The sequence below is a fragment of the Eubalaena glacialis genome, chromosome 14 (genome assembly GCF_028564815.1).
Source record: "Eubalaena glacialis isolate mEubGla1 chromosome 14, mEubGla1.1.hap2.+ XY, whole genome shotgun sequence".
NCBI lineage: Eukaryota > Metazoa > Chordata > Mammalia > Artiodactyla > Balaenidae > Eubalaena > Eubalaena glacialis.
This window is the reverse complement of record NC_083729.1, coordinates 36,703,608-36,720,588: the sequence shown is the minus strand read 5'-3', so window position 1 is coordinate 36,720,588 and position 16,981 is coordinate 36,703,608. Positions and strand designations below refer to the sequence as shown.

Genomic DNA, 16,981 nt, shown 5'->3' with positions numbered 1-16,981 from the left:
TTTAAAAGAGTTATGTTTATGAGTCGAAACCTTTGGGTAACTTGGGAACTTGTAACCCAAATATACATATATAATATGCAAAAAATATTTAAGTTGATTTACATGCACAGGGTACCCTTCCAAGTCGTAAGGCTGGGTGCCTCCTATTTTATCCCCAGATTTGGCTTAGGACTTTTTTTTTTTTCAGGACTCTTAATTATACTGTTATCTTGCTGGTGCATTTACTGAAGGAAGGGGTGGGGTGGGAGTTGGGTAATATAATGCGTTCACAGCCAGCTTTAAAACTATACGACCTTCCTTAGAATCCATCCATTTCATAAAGCAAGGCACTGCTCATGGACTTAAAAGTTGGACCTCCGTATACCTTTACACTGTCCCCTGGCCCCAAGCACACAAATCACATATTTAACCTGGGAGGCCCCTAGCACAGTGCAAAGGTCCTTAACGTTTTTCAGGTCCCACACTTCTGACTATAGAACGTTCCTTTCAGTAGGCGCGGCATCTTGGGCTTGGAGCGGGAACCGCGTAACGTCAGCCACTACTCCCGCACTCTGCAGAGAAATGTCCCACACTCCGGGATCTTCACAGTCGGCTCTTCTCGAGGGTTCCCGGGTGTTCTCGCTAGTTGGCCCCCCACAAGCCCTTGCGCGAACCTGGGAGGAGTCGACCTCTTCCGACTCTACCAACTGAAAAGTGCAGGGGTGGAGGGACTGAACATGCTGACGTGAAGGAAAGAGAACGGAAAGAGACGCTCTCTGGAATGATATATCAAGCCACCTTGTAATGCACATATCTCGTGGGGATCATATGTCCTGGGAGAAACAGGTTTTTCCATCTTCCAAGTTGTAACAACACGTGCCTCCCCCTACGTCTGGCGCGCCCGGCCTTTGGTCTCGCCCGCTCCGGGCGACCCCGCGGTCACGTGCTCCCCCTGTCCTTGCCCGGCGTGCAGCCTAAGGTGGGGACGGCTGAGCCATGGCGGCCCTGCTGAGACCGGCCCGCTGGCTCTTACGCGCCGGGGCGGCCCCGCACCTCCCGCTCTCCCTGCGCCTTCTAGCGGGCGGCCCGAGCCGGCCGCACGCCGCCTTCTGTCCGCGCGCCGCTCGCGCCGGGCCCGTCGCCGGGTGAGTGCCGGCCGCTTCCTCAGCCCGCCTGCAGCGCGGCAGTTCCTCGGGGTCGTGGACGTGGGCGAGGGCCGGGTCCCACCTGTGCCCTTTCCACACCCTCCTCGCTGCTCCAGGGCCAGGCGTCCCCGGGCCTCGTATCACGCTCCTTACCGGGGTGTTTAGGGTGGCAGGGTTGGTCGCCTTCAGAAGGTTACGGCCACGAACGTGGCTTGCTTCCGTCATGGATCCTGCCATCGCCGCCTCGGACTTGGTCTTCCTGCCCTCGGGTTATCGACGTCCTAAGAAGCTGAGAGGGGCTTTGAAGGCTGCTGCCGGGGGTCAGGTGTTACTCTTCTATGATTGACTGGCTCGGGTGTTGTCCCACGTGCAAGCGTTATTGGTGCTTAGTAACCATCTAGGACTTAAGTTTCGAGAGCTTTTTTTTTGGAGGGAGGATAGGTTGGGAATTTTGGGTGAGCTAGGGGTAGCTTAGAGGTGGAAGTTTAATTATCTATCATCAGTTTGGGCTTTTGCCTCCGTTTTCTTCAGTGGAGTTTACCTCTCAGTATTTATGAAGATGTGCAGCGGGTTGGGAGTTGTGACAGTAGGCTCTGTAAGTGTCAGTGAATGGATATGTGGACACATTCTAGGCACTCTGTGGGAGCTGGGGGTGCAAAGGCAAATTAAGTTCTCAATGGGTGTCAAATGTGTGAATAAATGCTCTCATGGATTGAGGTTTATCAGGAGGTAAGTTTGGTATAGACTTTGCCAAGGAGAGGATAAGGAAGTTTGATGAAGGTGTTAATTAGAGTAGTATTCTGATCACCTGAGAAGGGTAGGTGGGCACTGAGATTTTAGAATTGAAGAAAAACTGATTTTGAAAGACTAGTGTTTATAAATAGAGGTACTTTGGGAGACAGTATAAGGACTAAGAGCTGAGGGTCTGGAATAGGCCAGGGCTGGACTGCAGGCTTCTCTATTTGCATTGTGCCACTGGACAAGTTATGTAACGTTGACAGGCCTCAGTTTCTTTAGTTATAAGATGGGAGTAGTAATAGTGTTGGTGACATTGCATGAGGTTATTTATATAAAGCTCTTAACATAGGGCCTGGTGCCTAGTAAATGCTGTATTAGTTACTATAATAGTAACAGTAATAGCTGTGATTGCATGGATTTTTTGTGGTCCTCCTTGGAAACCTACTTTATGTGTAGAATTACATGGAGGAAATGTTTTATGACTTCTTTTTTTTTTTTTAATCAGTCATCAATTTTATACACATCAGTGTATGCATGTCAATCCCAATCGCCCAATTCAGCACACCACCATCCCCACCCCACCGCGGTTTTCCCCCCTTGGTGTCCATACGTTTGTTCTCTACATCTGTGTCTCAACTTCTGCCCTGCAAACCGGTTCATCTGTACCATTTTTCTAATTTCCACATACATGCGTTAATATACGATATTTGTTTTTCTCTTTCTGATTTACTTCACTTTGTATGACAGTCTCTAGATCCAACCACATCTCAACAAATGACTCAATTTCGTTCCTTTTCATGGCTGAGTAATATTCCATTGTATATATGTACCACAACTTCTTTATCCATTCGTCTGTCGATGGGCATTTAGGTTGCTTCCATGACCTGGCTATTGTAAATAGTGCTGCAATGAACATTGGGGTGCATGTGTCTTTTTGAATTACGGTTTTCTCTGGGTACATGCCCAGTAGTGGGATTGCTGGATCATATGGTAACTCTATTTTTAGTTTTTAAAGGAACCTTCATATTGTTCTCCATAGTGGCTGTATCAATTTACATTCCCACCAACAGTGCAAGAGGGTTCCCTTTTCTCCACACCCTCTCCAGCATTTGTTGTTTGTGGATTTTCTGATGATGCCCATTCTAACTGGTGTGAGGTGATACCTCATTGTAGTTTTGATTTGCATTTCTCTAACAATTAGTGATGTTGAGCATCTTTTCATGTGCCTCTTGGCCATCTGTGTGTCTTCTTTGGAGAAATGTCTATGTAAGTCTTCTGCCCATTTTTGGATTGGGGTGTTTGTTTTTTTAATATTGAGCTGCATGAGCTGCTTGTAAATTTTGGAGATTAATCCTTTGTCAGTTGCTTCGTTTGCAAATATTTTCTCCCATTCTGAGGGTTGTCTTTTTGTCTTGTTTGTGGTTTCCTTTGCTGTGCAAAAGCTTTGAAGTTTCATTAGGTCCCATTTGTTTATTTTTGTTTTTATTTCCATTACTCTAGGAGGTGGATGAAAAAAGATCTTGCTGTGATTTATGTCAAAGAGTGTTCTTCCTATGTTTTCCTCCAAGAGTTTTATAGTGTCCGGTCTTACATTTAGGTCTCGAATCCATTTTGAGTTTATTTTTGTGTGTGGTGTTAGGGAGTATTCTAATTTCATTCTTTTACATGTAGCTGTCCAGTTTTCCCAGCACCACTTATTGAAGAGACTGTCTTTTCTCCATTGTATATCTTTGCCTCCTTTGTCATAGATTAGTTGATCATAGGTGTGTGGGTTTGTCTCTGGGCTTTCTATCTTGTTCCATTGATCTATGTTTCTGTTTTTGTGCCAATACCATATTGTCTTGATTACTGTAGCTTTGTAGTATAGTCTGAAGTCAGGGAGTTTGATTCCTCCAGCTCCATTTTTTTCCCTCCAGACTGCTTTGGCTGTTAGGGGTCTTTGTGTCTCCATACAAATTTTAAGGTGATTTGTTCTAGTTCTGTAAAAAATGCCATTGGTAATTTGATAGGGATCGCATTGAATCTGTAGATTGCTTTGGGTAGTATAGTCATTTTCACAATATTGATTCTTCCAATCCAAGAACTTGGTATATCTCTCCATCTGTTGTTAACATCTTTAATTTCTTTCATCAGTGTCTTATAGTTTTCTGCATACAGGTCTTTTGTCTCCCTAGGTAGGTTTATTCCTAGGTATTTTATTCTTTTGGTTGCAATGGTAAATGGGAGTGTTTCCTTAATTTCTCTTTCAGATTTTTCATCATTAGTGTATAGGAATGCAAGAGATTTCTGTGCATTAATTTTGTATCCTGCAACTTTACCAAATTCATTGATTAGCTCTAGTAGTTTTCTGGTGGCATTTTTAGGATTCTCTATGTATAGTATCATGTCATCTGCAAACAGTGACAGTTTTACTTCTTCTTTTCCTATTTGTATTCCTTTTATTTCTTTTTCTTCTCTGATTGCTGTGGCTAAAACTTCCAAAACTATGTTGAATAATAGTGGTGAGAGTGGACATCCTTGTCTCGTTCCTGATCTTAGAGGAAATGCTTTCAGTTTTTCACCGTTGAGAATGATGTTTGCTTTGGGTTTGTCGTATACGGCCTTTATTATGTTGAGGTAAGTTCCCTCTATGCCCACTTTCTGGAGAGTTTTTATCATAAACAGGTGTTGAATTTTGTCAAAAGCTTTTTCTGCATCTATTGAGATGATCATATGGTTTTTATTCTTCAATTTGTTAATATGGTGTATCACATTGATTGATTTGCATATATTGAAGAATCCTTGCATCCCTGGGATAAATCCCACGTGATCGTGGTGTATGATCCTTTTAATGTGTTGTTGGATTCTGTTTGCTAGTGTTTTGTTGAGGATTTTTGCATCTATATTCATCAGTGATATTGGTCTGTAATTTTCTTTTTTTGTAGTATCTTTGGTTTTGGTATCAGGGTGATGGTGGCCTCATAGAGTGAGTTTGGGAGTATTCCTTCCTCTGCAATTTTTTGGAAGAGTTTGAGAAGGATGGGTGTTAGCTCTTCTCTAAATGTTTGATAGAATTCACCTGTGAAGCCATCTGGTCCTGGACTTTTGTTTGTTGGAAGATTTTTAATCACAGTTTCAATTTCATTACTTGTGATTGGTCTGTTCATATTTTCTGTTTCTTCCTGGTTCAGTCTTGGAAGGTTATACCTTTCTAAGAATTTGTCCATTTCTTCCAGGTTGTCCATTTTATTGGCATAGAGTTGCTTGTAGTAGTCTCTTAGAATGTTTGTATTTCTGCAGTGTCTGTTGTAACTTCTCCTTTTTCATTTCTAATTTTATTGATTTGAGTCCTCTCCCTCTTTTTCTTGATGAGTCTGGCTAATGGCTTATCAATTTTGTTTATCTTCTCAAAGAACCAGCTTTTAGTTTTATTGATCTTTGCTATTGTTTTTTTGTTTCTATTTCCTTTATTTCCGCTCTGATCTTTATGATTTCTTTCCTTATGCTAACTTTGGGTTTTGTTTGTTCTTCTTTCTCTAGTTCCTTTAGGTGTAAGGTTAGATTGTTTACTTGAGATTTTTCTTGTTTCTTTAGGTAGGCTTGTATAGCTATAAACCTCCCTCTTAGAACTGCTTTTGCTGCATCCCATAGGTTTTGGATCGTTGTGTTTTCATTGTCATTTGTCTCTAGGTATTTTTTGATTTCCTCTCTGATTTCTTCAGTGATCTCTTGGTTATTTAGTAACGTATTGTTTAGCCTCCATTTGTTTGTGCTTTTCACGTTTTTTTCCCTGTAATTGATTTCTCATTTCATAGCATTGTGGTCAGAAAAGATGCTTGATATGATTTCAATTTTCTTAAATTTACTGAGGCTTGATTTGTGACCCAAGATGTGATCTATCCTGGAGAATGTTCCATGCGCACTTGAGAAGAAAGTGTAATCTGTTTTTGGATGGAATGTCCTATAAATATCAATTAAATCTATCAGGTCTATTGTGTCATTTAAAGCTTCTGTTTCCTTATTTATTTTCATTTTGGATGATCTGTCCATTGGTGTAAGTGAGGTGTTAAAGTCCCCCACTATTACTGTGTTACTGTCGATTTCCTCTTTTATAGCTGTTAGCAGTTGCCTTATGTATTGAGGTGCTTCTATGTTGGGTGCATATATATTTATAATTGTTATATCTTCTTCTTGGATTGATCCCTTGATCATTATGTAGTGTCCTTCCTTGTCTCTTGTAACATTCTTTATTTTAAAGTCTATTTTATCTGAAATGAGTATAGCTACTCTAGCTTTCTTTTGATTTCCATTTGCATGGAATATCTTTTTCCATCCCCTCACTTTCAGTCGGTATGTGTCCCTAGGTCTGAAGTGGGTCTCTTGTAGACAGCATATAGTTGGGTCTTGTTTTTGTATCCATTCAGCAAGCCTGTGTCTTTTGGTTGGAGCATTTAATCCATTCACGTTTAAGGTAATTATTGATATGTATGTTCCTATGACCATTTTCTTAATTGTTTTGGGTTTGTTTTTGTAGGTTCTTTTCTTCTCTTGTGTTTCCCACTTAGAGAAGTTCCTTTAGCATTTGTTGTAGAGCTGGTTTGGTGGTGCTGAATTCTCTTAGCTTTTGCTTGTCTGTAAGCTTTTGATTTCTCCATCAAATCTAAATGAGATCCTTGCTGGGTAGAGTAATCTTGGTTGTAGGTTCTTCCCTTTCATCACTTTGTACATCATGCCACTCCCTTCTGGCTTGTAGAGTTTCTGCTGAGAAATCAACTGTTAACCTTATGGGAGTTCCCTTGTATGTTATTTGTCGTTTTTCCCTTGCTGCTTTCAATAATTTTTCTTTGTCTTTAATTTTTGCCAATTTGATTACTATGTGTCTCGGCGTGTTTCTCCTTGGGTTTATCCTGTATGGGACTCTCTGCGCTTCCTGGACTTGGGTGGCTATTTCCTTTCCCATGTTAGGGAAGTTTTCAACTATAATCTTTTCAAATATTTTCTCTGGTCCTTTCTCTCTCTCTTCTCCTTCTGGGACCCCTATAATGCGAATGATGTTGCATTTAATGTTGTCCCAGAGGTCTCTTAGGCCCTCTTCATTTCTTTTCATTCTTTTTTCTTTAATCTGTTCCGCAGCAGTGAACTCCACCATTCTGTCTTCCAGGTCACTTATCCGTTTTTCTGCCTCAGTTATTCTGCTATTGATTCCTTCTAGTGTAGTTTTCGTTTCAGTTATTGTATTGTTCATCTCTGTTTGTTTGTTCTTTAATTCTTCTAGGTCTTTGTTAAACATTTCTTGCATCTTCTCGATCTTTGCCTCCATTCTTATTCCGAGGTCCTGGATCATCTTCACTATCATTATTCTGAATTCTTTTTCTGGAAGGTTGCCTATCTCCACTTCATTTAGTTGTTTTTCTGGGGTTTTATCTTGTTCCTTCATCTGGTATATAGCCCTCTGCCTTTTCATCTTGCCTATCTTTCTGTGAATGTGGTTTTTATTCCACAGGCTGCAGGATTGTAGTTTTTCTTGCTTCTGCTGTCTGCCCTCTGGTGGTTGAGGCTATCTAAGAGGCTTGATGGGAGGCTCTGGTGGTGGGTAGAGCTGACTGTTGCTGTGGTGGTCAGAGCTCAGTAAAACTTTAATCCACTTGACTGTTGATGGGTGGGGCTGGGTTCCCTCCTTGTTGGTTGTTTTGCCTGAGGCAACCCAACACTGGAGCCTACCTGGGCTCTTTGGTGGGGCTAATGACAGACTCTGGGAGGGCTCACGCCGAGGAGTACTTCCCAGAACTTCTGCTGCCAGTGTCCTTGTCCCCACGATGAAACAGAGCCACCCCCCGCCTCTGCAGGATACCTTCCAACACTAGCAGGTAGGTCTGGTTCAGTCTCCCCCGGGGTCACTGCTCCTTACCCTGGGTCCCGATGCACACACTATTTTGTGTGCGCCCTCCAATAGTGGGGTCTCTGTTTCCCCCAGTCCTGTCGAAGTCCTGCAATCAGTTCCCACTAGGCTTCAAAGTCTGATTCTCTATGAATTCCTCCTCCTGTTGCCGGACCCCCAGGTTGGGAAGCCTGACGTGGGGCTCAGAACCTTCACTCCAGTGGGTACACTTCTGTGGTATAAGTGTTTGCCAGTCTGTGAGTCACCCACCCAGCAGTTATGGGATTTGATTTTACTCTGATTGCGCCCCCCCCTACCGTCTCATTGTGGCTTCTCCTTTGTCTTTGGATGTGGCGTATCTTTTTTGGTGAGTTCCAGTGTCTTCCTGTTGATGATTGTCCAGCAGCTAGTTGTGATTCTGGTGTTCTCGCAAGAGGGAGTGAGAGCACGTCCTTCTACTCCGCCATCTTGTTAATCTTTATTAACCACTTAGTTATACATCTTTGGAATGTAGTCTGCTTATGACTTGGAGCCTACCTGAATTTTCTCATTAGGCCTGAACAGTTAACCTTTAGAAGTTGTGTCTCTGCTTTCACAGATCTACACTTCTTGGCTTTCAGAGAGGTTCTTTTGAGAAAGTTGTGCCAATTATTTATATTTTTCTAGTCCTTAACATCCCCGTGAGGCCAGGGGAGGGTCGATGTTACAGTTCGTCTTCGCTGTTGCATTTGAGGAAAACAGTAGGGGGAACACAATCTAGTAGAAAGGGTGTTGGTCTGCTCATCAGACCTGGTTTCCATTTACTTGCTGCGTAACCTTACCTAACCTTTTTGATCCTCAGTTCGTTGTCTGTGAAGTAGAGGTAACAAGGCCTTTCCCCCTTCTTTGTAAAGCTCATTTCTTGTCATTCAGGACTCAACTTAAATGCTATCTCTTCAGAGAGGCCTTACCTCAACACTCAGTGCAAACCCTATTTTAGTTGTATCATGGCATGTCTCACTTGTCTGATATTATTTATCTGCTCGCTGCTTGTTTCCTTAGAACTTTGTCTTGTTCACCACTGTGTGCTCAGCTCATAGCAGGCAGTAAGTATTTGTTTTCTTGTTCTCCTGGACTCTGAACATTTTCTATACGGTTTCCTACCCACAGCCTGTAAGCATGCTCACATCTTTCCCACCTGAAAAACAAAACCTTTCCTGAAACTGGACTTAACTCCACATGCTCCCCTGTCTCCTTCATTTCTTCACTTCGAATTCGCTCTTTGACCCACTGCAGTCACACCACTGGGAATAGCCATCATTGTTTTATTTATTAACTTTTTATTATGTATTTTAAAATTTTAGAACTTATGTGCCTTCAGGAGCAATTGCAAAATATTGGGGGGGAAAGCAATAAACTAAAAATCACCCTTAATTCTATCACCCACAGAGAGCCATTGAGATATGTGTGTGTGTGTGTGTGTGTGTGTGTGTGTGTGTGTATATATATATAAATATATATATAGAGAGAGAGAGAGAGTGCTTTTAAAATTAGGTATGTGTGAGATGTAAGTTTATTTCATTTAATTTTTTAAGGGACTTTTTAATAATCAGATCCACTTTTTTTTTATAAATTTATTTATTTTTTATTTTTATTTTTGGCTGCGTTGGGTCTTTGTTGCTGTGTGCGGGCTTTCTCTGGTTGCGGCGAGTGGGGGCTACTCCTCGTCACAGTGTGTGGGCGTCTCATTGCAGTGGCTTCTCTTGTTGCGGAGCACGGGCTCTAGGCGCACGGGCTTCAGTAGTTGTGGCACGCGGACTCAGTAGTTGTGGCTCACGAGCTCTAGAGGGCAGGCTCAGTAGTTGTGGTACACGGGCTTAGTTGCTCCGCTGCATGTGGGATCTTCCCGGACCAGGGCTCCAACCCGTGTCCCCTGCATTGGCAGGCGGATTCTTAATCACTGCGCCACCAGGGAAGCCCCCAGATCTACTCTTAAGGCCTTGACCTCTGGCATTACTGTCTCCCATTTCCCCCTTAATGAAACCCTTTTATTGGCATTGATGATGACACCACTCTTTCTTGATTTTATTCTCTTTAGAATTTTTCTCACTTTGTTGCATCCTTTTTCCTCTGTTCATCTCTTAAATGCTGATATCTTTGGGGGGTGGCGGTGGTTGTCCTTAGTCGTTTTGTTTTCTCATTTTTTTTCATTCCCTTTGGGCGACCTCTTCCATTTTTAGGGCATCAGCCCATACCTGCCTATCTGATGATGGCAATATTTTCCTTCCTGGAGGTGCCTGCCTGCTACTAGGCACCTCCACTGGTTGAACTATAGGTACTTCAAACCCATACATCTCAAACTGGATTCATCACTTGGCTGTACACCAGAAACTAACACAACATTGTAAGTCAACTATACTTCAATTTTAAAAATTTAAAAAAAAAGAAAATATCAAACTGGATTCATCTTTCCTCCCAAATCTGTTCCTTGTGCGTTCCCTGTTTTAGTGAATGTTGCTATATCTGTCAGCTTTCTAGAGATTTTTCATTCATATTTCTTTGACACTTCCCTGTTCCCATCCTCCCTCCTATGTATTGATTGCACAAATGATTAAGTTCTGTTAGAGCTACTTCATCTGGAATGGTTTCCCTCTTCTTCCAACCCCCACTTTATTCTGTAGTTTCCCTGGTAATTTGATCTTGTCATTTTCCTACTTAAAAATTAGACAGTGTGGTGGCCCCCATTTGTTCCAGGATAAGGTGCTTCATGATCTGGAGATGCCTCTGGAGACTCACTTCTTGTGAGTTCATTCCCATGGTGTCCTCTGTCCTAGCCATATCAAACTCTACTTCAAAGTCCTCCATAGCAGGGCTTCTGAAACCGTAATGAGCATAAGAATTCCCTGGGGATCCTCTGAAAATGTGGATTCTGACTTTGTAGGTATAGGTAGGGGACTGAGATTCCGCATTTTTAACAAGCCCCCAGATGATAAAGGTGCTGCTGGTCTGTGAACCAGCAAGGCTTTGATGGACCACGTTGCACATCTCTTTACCTTTGATTGTGATGTTCACTTTTGGGATGTGTCTCCTCTTCTCTGTTTAATCTCTGTTGCTGGCTTCTCCCTTTGACCGCTCCCTTCTTGTGCTTTGTCTCAGATCCGGAATCACTAAAGCACCCATTAACACTATTGCATGTGTACCCACCAGCACTCCAGACCTGGTTGAAGGTTCCTTGAAGGCAGGGACTTTGTCTTACTCTTTTTGCCTCCCCTGGTGTCTGACTTTGTGGCACATAGTAGATGTCAAATGTTTGTTGAGTAAATCAATGAAAATCTTAGACATTGAGGAAGGAATGTTTGTGGGATGCAAAGGAGTTTGAAGGGGTACTTAACCCATTCATGTAGTGCAGTGGATCTCCACAAATTCACCCTGATCTTGATTTCCAGGAATGTCTGAGAAGGACAGATGAGTATTATTGAGTGAAATTATTAGAATTTATTAATCCTTAGGTGCTTCAGAGGAAAGGTAAGCTTTGAGCTAAATCAGTTTGGAAGCGGATCTGGATTGATGATTATCTTAAAGGTGAAGAGCATATTGCCCTATGACAGAATGATGTGACTTCTAAAATTGAAAGGAGAGAAAACTTTTCCTTGTTTACCTCTCATTAAAAAAACTTTCTCAGCACAGCTTAAAAGTCTGTCTGGGTCCTTCGGAGTTGCGATTCAGCCTCTGCTCCCTGTGGGTTTGAGCTTATCAATTACAGAGGACTATGATAGGCACGTGTACAACATATTATATATGTGCTATCCATAGAGAGGATTATAATACTGTGACATTTCAGAGAGAAGAAGGAAAGAAACATTTGTTCTGTGGTAGGGGATCGCTCAAGTTTAAGAGGCCATGTGGTTATGAGTAGTCAGAATGTTCCAGGGGAAGAAAGAGGAGGAAGAAACTTGGAGGCCATACTTTTATCCTGTGTGTCTACGTGGGGTGGGATGTAGTGAAAGTTGATACTGCAAAAGCCAATCAATTTTTTTTTTAAATAAATTGATTAATTTATTTTTGGCTAGGTTGGGTCTTCGTTGCTGCGCGCGGGCTTTCTCTAGTTGCGGCGAGCGGTGGCTACTCTTGGTTGCGGGTGCGCGGGCTTCTCATTGCGGTGGCTTCTCTTTGTTGCGGAGCACGGGCTCTAGGCATGCGGGCTTCAGGAGTTGTGGCACACAGGCTTAGTTGCTCCGTGGCATGTGGGATCTTCCCAGACCAGGGCTCCACCCCGTGTCCCCTACATTGGTAGGCGGATTCTTAACCACTACGGCACCAAGGAAGTCCCTAGTCAATTTCTTAAAGCTACCAGGGTTGATTAGAAAGTTGGTCGGAAGCCATTGGAGGCTTTTGAGAGGTACAGGTCTTGACAAAGTTTACCAAGACCCTAGGAGAAATAGGGAGTGGGGATAGATAGACCAGTGGGGAACAACATTGATACATACTGCAGATTAGGGTTAATAGGGCCACAACTAGGTGGTGCAGAACTGAAGAAAAGATACTTCCTTTTCTGAGAGAAAGATAACAGGAGCTTGGCGAGAATGTTAGAATTAGGAAGAATTGATTTGGAGATTAGGATAAATAATAGTACCTTTGGGGTAGATCTTTACCATTGTCAAACTGTGTATGAATTTATCACACACACGTTTCATCTTCTCTGGGTTGATATTACAAATTAGGGAAACTGAGGTTTAGAAGGGTGAAGTAATTTATCCAGGATCTCCAGTTGGGATTCAACTGCAGATGCTGTGATTCTCAGTTCCCAAGTGCTTTGAATATGTTGTGTTTTAGGTGCTGAAAGGATTACTTATGGACATAAAAAACATTTTTTTAAAAAGGCAATACATAATACAGTATAAACTGAGGAATTAGAGACTATCACAAGTAAGTAAGCACATCATAAGATCTCAGAATGTAAACTCTGGAGGGCACCTCTAGAATAATCTAGTCTATGCCACTCTTGCTTTTTATTGATAGATTCTACAGAGTATCTTGCTCCACATTACATCAAAGGTCCCAGCCTGGTTAACTGACTCTTATTACTTCCTGTCATAGCTGAGACAAAGGAAACATCCCTTTGGACTGGAAGAGCCTGAGATGGAGGGGACATCTGGATAGGTGGAAAGGAATGGCATTGGTGTTTCAAGCCAGAAGACTGTTACCAAGTGTAGAAGGGTTGCTAGTGACTTTTTTATTCTGAAGTTCTGTGACTTACCGTAAAGCATAAAGCAGTGTTTGGGGGACAGCTTAGCTGGGCAAGAGTTTTCGGAGAATTGAGGTCTTGCAAAATTCAGGGAGAATTTTTCAGGGAGAAAATAGTTCAGGGAGAAAGTTCATTGTGACAGCTTTACAAAGATTTTTTAAGAGATCAAACAGCAGATATTTATTGAGTACCTTCTATAATAAGAGCTATTTATTGAGCACTCTTTTTGTTAGGAGTGTTGTATTTATTTTTTATGTGATCTTTACAAGGTAGGTATTTTTTCTCACGTGAGGGAACTAATGCTTAAACCAAATACCTTTCCCAGAGTCACGTACCTGTTAGATAGCATAGCTTGGATTTCAGTAGGCCTTTTAAAATAAGTCTTGTACTTTCTGCTAATACATTTTAAAAAGAAGAAATAATGTAGTTGATATTTATTATGCTTACTTTGCTGGGTCCTTTATGTATACTTTTCTCAGTGTTGCCCAGACCTTGGGCATTTGTGTACTGCCTTCATATTTTTTGCCAAATCTAGTACTACCCTAAACTATTATTTGAGTTTAGCATTTTTCTTTTCATTGGGTTTAGGTTTAAACTGACATTTTATAACTTAATTTTGTTTTAAGCAAGAATGCTAGGAAGATAAAGAGCTAGATGCAGTAGTTACTTTAAACTATTTATTGAAGTAAATAAAACTACAGAAATAGGAAGTCTTTGTCTACATGCTATCCAAAATCATTTTCCTGGCAGAAGTGCAATATTTTGGGAAATTATCTGCATTATCTCAGTCTTTGTGATATTCCTGTGAGGTGAGTACTATTATCTCTGAGATTTTACAGGCTTAGAGAGAGTTGTGGTAACTTGGCCAAAATTACATATCTTAGAAATGGCAGAGCCTGAAATCAGGACAGACTGGTTTTTTTTGTGTTTTTTTTTTCCCCTTTCCAATGAGAATGTCTTGAATGACCTAACTTTTGCATAATGGCTAACCGTTTAACCTTTTTTTTTTTTTTTTTTTTAATATAATTAGAGATTTTTGGCTTATAATTACTGATAGTTCCCAGGAAACATGGCAACAGATATAAAAAGAATATGTTAGACATTTCTTATTGGAATCTAGGTTTCTATTGAGTCTGGTGTTAGCAAATTTGGAATACTAGACTTTTCAGTACAAGCTCTTCTGTTCTTAAGCTTCTTTCTTTTCTCCTTATAATATAGACTTTACAGTTAGGGGCCATGTTGGAAATTCTTAATTTTTTTAAACACATAAAATATTCATGTTAAATTTGACTCTAAACAAGAATTTTAAGGACCAAAATTAGGAGTAATTGCCAAAATTTCCCCTCCTTATCCCAATAACCATTTTACATTTTTACATTCAAGCCCACACTCTGAAAGCTGGTGTGTTTCCACTATGCCATGGAGCCTTCTGTTTTTGTCTCTAAGATTGTGCTTATCAAGTGTTATGAAAATGATACGTAATACGTTAAGATATATACAGAGGATTAATTAAGACTCTCTAGGGCTCTTTTACATGCATTTTTCTCTATTACATGGAAGTGAGAATTAACAAATTGTACTGGCAAGACTTGTTGCCTGGAATTTGCAGTTAAATCAGGTGGGAGCCTTGGTGATTCTCATCTCCGCGCCCACCCTCCTCTAAGCTTCAGTCTCTCACTCGGACTGCTGCAACAGCTTCCTACATGGTATCTCTATTAAATTCTTGCTGCTGTCTAATTTATGGTCCACCCTGCAGCTAGACTGATCTTTTCTAAACAGAAGTAGATCATACCACAACCCCTGCTTACAAAACGTTTAGTAGGGTTCTATACAGTTTTGTACTTGGAATGAAATCTGTATCTAGAATAAAATCCAGACTCCTTACCTTCACAATCCTCCATGATCTAGCCCAGCCTTCCTCTGCAATCTCATCCCATCTGTTGCTCACGCACTTGGTCTGCTGACTGTTCTACTTGGCCTAGAATACTCATCCTCTGCTATCTGTATGGCTGCTGCTTTTTATCCTTAGTTAGAAATTTTGAGTGTCATCATCTTTGTACGTTTAATCCAAAGTAGAACCCTACTGTTATTTCATTGGAGTCATAGAACTTAACACAACTGGTGGGTTTTGTTTTGTTTTGTTTTTTAAGTTTAACTAATTGATTATCAGGTTTACTTACTAGATAAGTAGAAAGGCTGATCCTAGCACAGTGCTTTATACATAGAAGGTGCTTAATAAATCTTTGAATCAATAAATGAAAGAATTTAGGTGTTGTGATAAAAGTAAAAAAAAACAGTTATAGGATCCTAAAGAGGTAGTGACATGAAGACGGTTTTGGGGGATATTGATCTGGCAGTTGTATGAAGAAAAGCTGAAGCCTGAGAAACTAATATGAGTTTTGTTGCAAAAATCCATGTGTTCTGGATTGAACAAGGGACTCAGAAATAAAGAGGTATCTGAGGGCTCAACAGATGCGCTGTGAAGGATGAGAGGGATTGAGCAATTATCCTAAGATTTTGAGCTTGAGGGAACAATGTAAAGATGGTGTACTCAGTAGCAGTGAAGAAATTTGAAAGGAATACCAGCCACTTTTAGGAGGAGTCATTGTTTTTTGAATTTTTAACATGTTAAAACTTAATTGGAATCAGTATATACATAAAATGTATAAAAGAATTGTATACTGCAACCAAGTTGGGTTTATTCCAGGTGTGCAAGCCTGGTTCAACATTTGAATAGTCAATTGATGTTATCAGCCATATCAACAGACTAAAGAAAACCCAAGTAGAATAGCTAAAATAAGGGATTGGTGAGAACATAAGAGAAATTTGGATACCTATTGCCTACAGAATAGTTCAGCAGAATATGCTGCTGTGAGAGCAGCATTGTGAAAATCAGTCTTGTATTTTATAAGCATGTCATAAAATCCAAATCCCGTAGTTATCAGCCATTGTAGACTTTCCCTTATCTCGTCTCACATTCCCTGCCTAGGTTTAATTTTTACCACTTTCCAGTGTGAACTGCCTGTTGCAGCCAGATTAGTTTCCTTGATGCCCTTCCGCCATGTTGAGCTCATTCCAGAATGAAATTACCCAAGTACAAGTACAGGTCCTGTCAGTTAACTAGCTTTTACTGTGACTTTGGGCAAGTTACTTCACTTTTCTCATCTGTAAAGTCAAGATTATAGTCGTAATTTTCTATTACCTTGCATGTCTTAAATGCATAATAAACATTAGCTACTGACTATACCTGTTCTATCACTGTATCTTTAAACTCTGATAGCTCTAAAGTGATGCCAAATTGGCTCGTAATAGCAGTGAAAAAGGAAGAAGAGAATAGGGAAGGGAGAGTTTTAAAAATGTATGTGATTAGTTTGGTGTATATTCAGAGTTTAAAAGGAATGAATAACAGTTCAATGAAAAGTTTACTTGAAAGAAATAAACACTGAGACTATCCAAAACATACAAAGAACTCTTAAAACTCAACAATGAGAAAACTTAATGACCTAGTTTGAAAAATGAGCAGATCTGAACAGTTCACCAAAGAAATACTGAAGGCAAATAAGCATATGAAAAGATGCTCATATCATATGTCATTAGGGAATTGCAAATTAAAACAACAATTAGATACCACTACATACATGTTAGAATGGCTAAAACACCTATGGCATTTGTGGTGAGGATGTGGAGCAATAGGAACTTTCATTTATTGCTAGTGGGAATGCAAAATGGTACAGTCATTTTGGAAGATAGTTTGACGGTTTCTTACAAAGATAAATAAACATAAGCTTACCATATGATCCAGCAGTCACACTCCTAGATATTTACCCAAATGAGTTGAAGATTTCTGTCCACACAAAAACCTGCACACAAATGTTTACAGTAGCTTTATTCATAATTGCCCAAAATTGGAAGCAACTAGTATGTCCTTCAGTAGGTGAACTGATAAGCAAATTGTGGTACATCCCTACAATGGAATGTTATTCACTAAAAAGAAATGAACTATCAAGCCATGAAAAGACACACAGGAACCTTAAATGT

General features: G+C 40.7%; 1 protein-coding gene across 1 annotated transcript in view; it reads left to right on the top strand.

Moving 5' to 3' along the window:
• Positions 1 to 949: 949 nt before the first annotated feature.
• LRPPRC (leucine rich pentatricopeptide repeat containing) overlaps positions 950 to 16,981 on the top strand; it is a 110,371-nt gene continuing 94,339 nt past the window's right edge. Inside the window, exon 1 of the mRNA XM_061210707.1 lies at positions 950 to 1,124. Coding sequence (XP_061066690.1) covers positions 976 to 1,124 — 149 coding nt within the window. The 5' untranslated portion in view covers positions 950 to 975. The remainder of the gene's footprint in view (positions 1,125 to 16,981) is intronic.